General features: G+C 38.5%; 1 protein-coding gene across 1 annotated transcript in view; it reads left to right on the forward strand.

Moving 5' to 3' along the window:
- The window catches only part of LOC138045760 (ATP-binding cassette sub-family C member 4-like), a 39,812-nt gene that overhangs the window by 29,360 nt on the left and 452 nt on the right, over positions 1–10,000 (forward strand). Inside the window, exons 4-8 of the mRNA XM_068892366.1 lie at positions 3,476–4,824; positions 6,360–6,930; positions 7,143–7,279; positions 7,607–7,968; positions 8,935–10,000. The exon at positions 8,935–10,000 is cut by the window's right edge and continues 452 nt beyond it. Of these exons, the coding sequence (XP_068748467.1) occupies positions 3,476–4,824; positions 6,360–6,930; positions 7,143–7,279; positions 7,607–7,968; positions 8,935–9,492 (2,977 nt within the window). The 3' untranslated portion in view covers positions 9,493–10,000. The remainder of the gene's footprint in view (positions 1–3,475; positions 4,825–6,359; positions 6,931–7,142; positions 7,280–7,606; positions 7,969–8,934) is intronic.

The following is a 10,000-nucleotide window of genomic DNA, read 5'->3' on the forward strand; positions in this document are numbered from 1 at the left end:
CATAAGTTCACCCCTTCCCCCCTTTTCGAAGTTGTAGGGAAAAAAAAATATTGACTTTTCTTATGACTGCCCAAAGTTATAGCGCGATCAATGAAAAGGGGGAAGGGGTTGTTTTTTGGATTGGTGTCACCATCTTTTTGGCTGGGATTGTAGCTAGGCAACTAGACGTCATAGCGGACCGAAGTAGGGATTAGCATGCATTTAATTTCATAACTTACAGTTAAAGTTACCACTTAATAGCACTTTAAATAAAAATGTAATACCATCAAGGCCAGGCGAAACAATCAAGCATTTCTTCTTTCAAATTTGCAGTGAAATGGTTTTCCGACATGTGTGACTAGGTCAAACATGTTCACTTACTTAAATGCTCGGCTGAACCTCTTTCTGATGATTTAGATCCAGAAGCAAAGACAAATACGATAGACAGACATTACAAAACTTCGGTGAGTAGAAACGTGACAATCGTCTTTAGAAGTTTAGCGGTTATGAGCAAAAAGCGTAATGCGGGCTCATTTCGTCATATGTTTTCCTCTTTCGTTTACGGCGTTCTTGTGATGCCGGACGACAAATACGGTTCATGATAGCCGCGGGGCCCGCTTTAACTGGCTTAGCAATAAAGCCCATGTATCCCTCTAAGAAGACATCGTTTTGACGTCGATAGACTTAACAGCAGCAACGAGAATGATGCCGTGAAAGGTGTAATAATTATAAGATTGTTTTGATCATTGGAAAGCCATGCCATTTTGCAAATGTTATGCAAATATATCTTTCAACGCGGAGAAAACAGTTTTCGAAGTGACTTGTTAACAATTATTCCTCGAGCCCGAATGGGCTCTGAGTCAATAGCCCATGAGGCCGAAGGCCGAATGGGCTATTGACTCAGAGGCCATGAGGGCGAGAGAAATAATTGTTTTAGTAAAATCCAACTAGTTGGTCAAAAAAATATCGAGACAAAACATCTTTCGCTAGTTAAAGCTAGACTTTAATTGTTGTTTTGGTTTTCAAAGCCGGCGCTTTTCGCTACTAGTGGGCTATAACAAATAGCCTACTAGTAGCTCAACCAATCAGAACGCAGCATTGATAATAGACCACTAGTTGGATTTTACTAATACTGAATATTCACTACTTTTAATTCCGAAAAACACCTAAACCTGTAACTCAATCTTAACTCAAACTTAACTCAAACTTAACTCAAACTCAACTCAAACTCAACTCAAACTCAACTCAACTCGTAACTCGATGAATAGCCGATCCCCATGTCAAGACAGATGACTATCAATAATTAGACCGAGATATTTAACATGAAAAGAACAGTCCAGAGGTTGGCCAGCTAAAACTATAGAACTATAGGCAGATGAAGGTTAAAGTTTAATTTCTTCCTGGGTTGGAACATTATAATTATATATTTAGTTTTACTCAAATTTAATGTTAGCTTATTTGCACAAAGCCAGTCATATATCTTGGGAAGTTCACTATTGATATGATCGATCCGGATCTGAAACTATCAAGATCTTTCCCACATGCAGGGAGTGAAGTGTCATCAGCAAAGAGGCGTATAGAAAAATAGGAGGTAGCAGTAATACAAACCATTAATGTAGATCAGAAATAGTATTGGGCCAAGAACGGACCTTTGCAGAACACCCAAATTGATAGCTTGAATATCTGAGAAAACTCCGTTCACATAAACCCTGTCTTCTATGCTGAAGGTAAGATTTATACCACATATTTTCAATTCCTATGACACCAGAATGAGACAATGTAGATAAGAGAATAGAGTGATTCACAGTGTCAAAGGCTAAGGTCTAAGAAGAGTGTTACGGCGAATTCTCCATTATCAAAGCATTTAGTAATTTGTTCAATTAGGTCAACTAAGCAGTAAGTGGTATTAATTCCGGATCTAAAACCCCATGATACTGATTAGGTGCAAATAGATTATGAAAAGAAATATGAAACATCAGTTGATTAAGCACACCATTGTTTCTCAATGAACCAGTGTGTTCAACGACAACAAAATAAATCGTGAAAGAAAAAAAACTAACATAGACGTTACAATAGAAATCACAATATTTCAAAAACAAGGCAGTCAAACTTGTTTGTGCATTTCTTTCCTATTTCTTAAAAATGAACTGAGAGTAAGTCTCAATGTACAGTCTGATTCAATTCGTGGTAAGGTTTTTAAATAGTTCCTGCATGTTTTTATTGGTTTTAACGCCCCCATTTTTACATTCTGACTTTCTGCATGTTTCTATTGTTATTAAAAAACCCCCATTTTTCCAATAGATTTCACACTTTTACATATTTTTACACCATTGTTTCTCTCTCTTTTAAGATTTTATTCTCATACTTACTTAATAATGACCGAAGCACGGTCGAAACGTCGTTTTTTACCGTTAATCTTTACCGTAAAATGTTTCCTTTCGTTACTGCTAAAGTAGTGCAAGAGTACTCTTTACGGCCTGCCTGCCACTAAACTTCTGAAACTCTAGAGTGTTCAAAACAGAGCCGTCAGGCTTATTTGTAAGGTAAATCTTTCGATCATATTTCACTAATTTTAAGAAGACTCCACTGGCTACCTATCAAATACCGCATCAAGTTCAAGATCCTACCGTATAAGGGAACTGGTCAAAACTACTATACTCGAACAGGACCCACCTTTGGGGTAGGGGGTTTCTCAAAGACACCACCTATCTTCGAACTTATCATATGAACATTACCGACAACATTTTATTGGCTTTTAAATTTGAATTGACAAAGGAATATAAGCTAGCAAGAGTCGGTATTACTAGTCAAACAAGAAAAGTGAGGTTTGAATCTCACTGTAATTTTTTACTGCTGGATAGAGGGGTGGCTATGCAATATAGACACCATCTTTTGACGTTAAGCAAGGGGGGTGCAGGCAGACACCACCATCTATTTTGTGGTTTGTTGGGTCCTTTTCGAGTGTAGTAGTTTTGACCACTTCCCTTACCTACAAAGCTATCCATGGACTTGCACCAGCGTATCTCAGCGAACGTATTACCCACAAGATTGTATCTAGATATAGTCTAAGATCGTCTAGTGAATTTTTATTGCAACCACCTGCACCCGGAACAAAAACTCTACTCACACTTGGTGATCGTAGTTTTACTGCAGCTGCGCCAGCGTTCTGCAATAAATCACCTAATGCAGTCCGCTGTTCAAATAGTTCACAGTCTTTTAAAAGACGACTTAAAAAGTCACCATTCCCAAAAGGCATATGAACTTAAATAGAATATAATTAGTTACTGATCAGTTGTAATTTTCATCAGTGTAATTTTATTGCTATAATTGTTACTTTATTCATACTTATATCACTTTATCATATTTATATTGTAAACTAGATATCTTAGATTTTTGTCGTATGATTCGCGCGCTATAGAAACATTAAGATATTTATTTATTTATTTTAGTGTTCGTAACCCCAAGAACCTAACTTGATCCTATACTTCTATTGTAGGAAAGAACTATCTCTTCATCGTTTGCGAGGATTCGTCATCTCAAGCATCTACGCTCTCTTCTTCACCAGCACACCCATTGCAGGGTTAATTTCAGTCCTCGCTCTTCTTTTCTCGGGAATTGAACTGAAATCATTTCAAGTTTTCGCATTAATGTCTGCCCTAGCTAATCTGAAAATGATATCGACGATATTCATCGGAGAATCGTTACGTTTTATTGTAGAAGGAAAAACCGCTCTTGCAAGAGTGCAAAATTTACTTCATAACATTTCTGATACATCAACGTTTCAAAGAAACGAAAGAAATCCCTTTGCACTTGGAGTTTTCTTCAAGGGAAGGAGGTATAACCCTCGTCCTGTGAGAATTGAGAGCTTTAGAAATGACAAACCAGTTCTATTTTCTGTTCGAAGACTCGATGACAATTCTCCAAAAAGTCAACCACAGGTTATCCTTAGCAGAGTATCATGTTGCTGGAGCGATACGCTTGATTGCCCTTCCTTGAAGGACGTCACCTTGAAAGTTACTACTGGACAACTTGTAGGCATAACAGGTCCCGTTGGAAGCGGAAAGACATCTTTGCTAATGGCTATATTAGGGGAACTTCCATTATCCTCTGGACATTTATCCTGCATCGGTAAGATTGCATATCTTTCCCAAGTTCCTTGGGTATTTTCTGGTACCATGCGAGAGAACATTTTGTTTGGAAAGGATTTTGAGGAGAAAACGTACAACGCAATTATTCGAGTGTGTGACTTGAAAATCGACTTAGATAGCTTTCCAAAAGGAGACCTGACTGAAGTTGGACAGCGTGGAGTTATACTAAGTGGTGGCCAGCGTGTACGCATTAGCCTGGCACGCATGATTTATTCCGATGCTGACATCTACCTGCTGGATGATCCACTGAGTGCCGTGGATGCTAAGGTCGGCAAACATTTGTTTGATAGATGTATCAAAGAATTTTTAGCGGGGCGAATCCGGATTCTTGTCACCCATCATTTGCAATTCCTCAAACAAACAGATTATGTTGTCGTGCTTGAGAATGGAATTGTTGCCCAGGAATGCAAATGCATTGAAATGCAAATACAGAAGAATGGTGTTTTTTCTGGTACAACTCAGGAGCGAGGAACATGCACAGAGTGGGATTCACTGGAAAAGCCTCTTGGAACATTTGAAGGGTCAAGTGACAAGCCTGTTGCTGTTGAAAGGAAGGACGAGAGAGTTGACCTGAATGATGCAGAAGAGGACAGAGTGGTTGGATCTGTGAAATGGTGGCGATACTGGAGATATTTTCGAGCTGCGCTTCCAGTTGAAATGTTGGTTGGCCTTTTTGCCTTTTTTGTGATAGTGCAAGGTAAGTGGAAAGTAGGGTAAGTAGTGATTTATTGATGTTTTTAGTCAAATGAAGCTTACGCTGTTAATGTTAAAGGTTGAATTAAAATTCAGGTTAATTTAGTTTCAACCTTAGGTTGATCGATTTTTTTCAACCTAGGTCAAATTCTTTCAACCTACAATAGGTTATTGTGAACTGTCTAAAAAAGGGTTTTCCCTTTTTTGGGGGATATAATTAAAAAAATGGGGCCTGGATTTTTAGGGGGGGGGGGGGGGAGTAAAAAAAGAAAGCACCTTTCTCCACCTTTCGCTAGTCTTCCTTTCCTCTTCCTATTACCGTCTCTCATTTTCCTTCCCCCTTACTGTCCTTTCTTACTACTAACCGACTGTGCCACTTACCTTGAAGCTTCCACAACATTCCACACTGCTCCGAGGATTCGAACCCTCGAAACCCTCGCACATCTCTTCTGTGTTAGCTGCTAAGCCATCGAATCAGCAACTGAAATCACCTATATATGTTTTTTCTACCGATGAGTTGAAGCTATTTCCAAGCCATCACGACAACCACCATTTCGCACATGGAGAAACCGCTTGTAAAAAAAAAATTATGACCATTCACAGAACAATTGCCAAAATGCCGTATGAAGTGGTTTTCGGAATCTCTCGGAGAAAAGAAATCAAAAAGCCACAAATGAGTGGACAACTTACAGGTACATCAAATACAGAGCAGGAGAATGGTCAATAATTTGAAAAAGTGGATGAACCAGACATTGAAGGAGAGCTGTGTCTGACCGCGGACTGCAGACTAACCCTAAATCACAGTTATTGAAAGCTAACCGCTCAAAAATGGGTCCTGAGACCTAAATACTGTTTATAACCACTATTTGAAATGGGTGCCTCGCCTTAAATATTTGTACGCAGCCAGAAGTCTGCTTTTTGCAGTTATCATATACACCACACCAGAAAGGGAAGAAGAAAAAGAAGAAATTCGAACTTCAGGATTATGTGACGCTAAAAATTAATAAAATGGAAAAGGAAACCCCCCTTCATCCAAATGTGCTACTTGCTAATAGTTCGTGAGTTTTTCTTGATGTTTCCTACTATCAATTCCAATGTAGTTTACAATAAAATGACCTAGGTTGAAATTAAAACTGAACTGAATTTAAATTTAACTGTAACATTAACACACACGATAACCTAGATTCTTTATACTTTTCACTGTTTTTATCTTTTATTGAATATGCTCGAGCTCCACTGTGTGCGTCTGAAGGGAAACAGTTTCTACTGACGCAAAGAAATTTATCTGATGCATTGCAGTAGACTGCAAGAATTAAACATCAATTTGAAGCATTTTTTTTCATTGCCTTTTAAGTTCCACTTAATTCATGACCAATCTTACTTAATGTTTTGCCCTTTCTATCAGGCAGACCATATTACACTTCAGTGCAGAATCACTGGTGACAGAGTTTTATCTTTCCCCTTATCAACAGGTTAGATGTTGATGAAATCCCTTATTCACTAATAATTGTGTGTTGTTGTCCATTTTTGCATGTCTAGTATCGTGGACAGCACCCTATTGGTGGCTTTCAAGAATGACAGAGATGCCGTACGAACAACAAAAGAGCCACGCAACTCTTCTGGTTTACGGAGCAATTGTAACGATCTCTTTCTTTCTCTCGCTTGTGTCATCGTTTTGTTACTATCTCACGGCTCTTAAGGCTTCTGAAAACCTTCATGGTGCGATGACAGAGGCAATAACCAAAGCACCAGCGCTGTTCTTTGATACAAATCCAGTCGGTCGCATTTTGAATCGCTTCTCTAAAGACACTGGCTGCATGGATGATCTTCTTCCAGGACAATCCCTCTTTGCAATTCAATTGCTGTTGTTTGCGTTCAGCGGCAGTGTTCTTTCAGCTATTTCCAACGTATGGCTCTTCTTTGTTTGTACTCCTTTGATGTTGTTGTTCATTTTCTTGGGCAAGTTTTATTTGAGATCATCCCGCGAGATCAGGAGAATAGAAGCAATGACCTGCAGTCCTGTGTACTCCTGTATCGCGGATACTGTGGCTGGATTAGAAGTAATCCGGTCTTCTTCAATGGAAGAAGCATTTATTAAGCGACTTCATAGGTTGGTAGCTAAGTTTAAAGCATTGGCTTATGTAGGTTTTATTCTTTAACTAAAATATGTTCAATGGTCTTGTATCGCCATTGACAAGGGCACAAATCTAGCACTCTAAAGAGCAAATAAAATCAAGAAAACATGAAGCTATACACAATTGAACGGACATTTGAACTTGGATAACTATTAATGAAGGAATGGTTTATTTATTTTGATATCAGGTACCTCGACAAAAACAGTTCAGCATTGCTGATGTTAAAGGCCTCCGCACGATGGCTTTCGGTTTGCGGGAACACATTGGTTAATTTTCTTTTTCTAGCTGTGCCAGTTGCAGCTTTACTGGTGACACAAAGTCCAGGTATCCGAAATTTTTACGGTCCTTGTGAGTTAAAGTAAAATGGGCAAGTCATCACTGAGGCTATTTATCGGGATTATTTCCTCTTTTATGTAACATGATAATTTTCTCAAAACCTGTTTTGTAAGGTCTGTAGCTGTTTGTAAAACCTGACTGCAATAAAATTGTATTGAAAGTATGCTCTTATGTTATTTTGCTCTTTCCTGCAAACGTATCAAATGGGTTTTGAGAATGGTCTCTTTTGTACTGTTATCATGGTAAATCAGACCATAGTCAAGTGAGGCGCTGACATTTTCCTATATTACCTGAAATACCTACTCCTCTTTTCAGCTTTAGCAGGTATGACACTAACATACATCTTCCAGATGCTGGATATCACACAGTATGCCATCCGAATCGCATCAGATACAGAAAACCATATGACGTCAGTGGAAAGGGTGATGAATTACGCCAGCATCGAGTCGGAGCCTGGGTATAATACCGACACACTACCTCCTGAACAGTGGCCATTCGAAGGAGGGTTGACTCTATGTGATTTGTCTTTGGCGTATTTAAAGGATGCTCCTAAAGTTTTGAACAACATTGACATCAGAATTGCTCCAAAGGAGAAAGTTGGTATCGCGGGTCGCACAGGAGCTGGGAAATCGTCTTTAGTGGCTGCTTTGTTTCGTATGCCTGAACCTGAAGGCAAGGTAGGATTGTTCTATATGTCCATAATATTCACTCGATGTATCAGTAAATTAAATGAAAGCTTTGGCATCCATCTGGGTCACCCAAGAAGTGGTTCCAACTTATCTTGTGCATGACAGTCAAAAGATCTCATGCAAAAGATCTCCATGTATCTATGCAAAAATGAATCCTTTCGTTCTTGCTTGCAAAAGCGACTCGCTTTCTAACTGCCTCATGCATGTTCTAGCGACCGTTCAATGTATTACTATATAAGGTAAGAACAGTACAGTTTGGTCTTTTTACATCAGCATGTTTATTATATTTATCTTGCCATTTTTTTTTAGAATTCACAAATCCATGTAGGTTTACATTGTATATTGTTTTAAATGGAAGTTACGAAGTGGGGAAAGTCCTGCACAGTATTATTATTATTATTATTATTATTATTATTATTATTATTATTATCATTATTATTAGTACTCATTCTTTTCCTAAGGCCGGAGACTGCGACCCTTTTAGACAAAACATTGATGACGACTTCTGGTTGGTTTCGATCGACTAAGTCCGTGAATAATTCAGAACAATACACCTTATTCCAAAATGGCCGCCATTTAGATATTTTTTTGTTTTTATTGAAATTAGACTTTGATGCCTCGTTCAAGGCAAAATATTCTTTTGAATTTTCAGCTCAAGAACGAAGCATCAAGGGCTAACTTGAATAAAAACAAAAGAATATTTAAATGACGGCCATTTTGGAATAAAGTCTATAGTTGCTGCGAATCGTTAAAATAAGTCTGCATTATGACTGCGCACTTTAGATCATCATGTTTGATGCTGACCAAAAGAACCGAGGCCACCGGGGACAAGAATTTACAAGTAGTCATGTTTAATTCTCATGGGAACCAAATGCCAAGGAGACCATAAATAATTTAGATTGGAACTGAAGAGATCCACCTAAGAGCTTGAACACTCACTCTATTTTGTTTCAGATTATCATCGATGGTTTAAACATCAAGGATCTCAATCTGCAAGCGTCTCGCAGAGCTATGACTGTAATACCTCAAGACCCTGTTCTTTTTAGCGGCAGCCTTAGGAGAAACTTAGATCCTTTTTCTTTGTATGAAGATCATGAGCTATGGAGAACTTTAGAAGAAGTGCAATTGAAAACTGTGATACAGCAGCTACCCGGCCAGCTTGAGTACAAGTTGCGAGAGTCTGGGAGCAACTTCAGCGTTGGTGAGCGTCAGCTGGTCTGCTTAGCGCGGGCGCTTTTACAGAAAAGCAAGATCATCATTCTTGACGAAGCCACTGCGAATGTGGATTACAAGACAGATCATTTGATACAAGAAGCTATACGAAAATCATTCAAAGATTCCACAGTGTTAACTATCGCTCATCGCTTGAATACCATCATGGACTATGACAAGGTGTTGGTTATAGATAAAGGACGAGTTGTGGAATTTGACAAACCCGAAGTCTTGCTTGAGAATGACATGGGATACTACACACAATTGGTGAAGACTGGCAATATAAATGCATCTCAGTAGATTTCTGAACGACATATACACAGCCATCACAATACAGAATGGGGCGTAACGGAATGGCAAGGACATACCATCGGCAAAAATAACTAAAAAAGCCTTAATGGGGTCAAGCCTAGTAGCGAAGTTCCATAAATAATAATCCTTTTAAATTAAATTATCAAGGATTTTATGACGATCATACGTGAACTAACAACGACAAGCAAAGCTTTCTAAAAAAGGGTAGCTAATTTCTCGCTGGTCCCGAGCACATTGTTGAGCGCAAATTTCCATTTTTTCACTTTTTTAAGATTTCATTTGTTTGTATCAAAACAACATGAACATGGCAATCATTTTTTTTTCCAATATAACAGATACAGCTATTTATGTGGAGTTAATTTGTTAATAGCGGTTGATGAGTTTTAATATGAATCTTACGTAGCAATTACCTGTCATATCGTATTCCTTGTACTATCGTTTCATTCAGTTTTCCGCTCAATATTGTTGATTTGTATCTTCCTGTCCCTCCCCCACC

Source organism: Montipora capricornis, chromosome 4, assembly GCF_036669925.1.
Source record: "Montipora capricornis isolate CH-2021 chromosome 4, ASM3666992v2, whole genome shotgun sequence".
NCBI lineage: Eukaryota > Metazoa > Cnidaria > Anthozoa > Scleractinia > Acroporidae > Montipora > Montipora capricornis.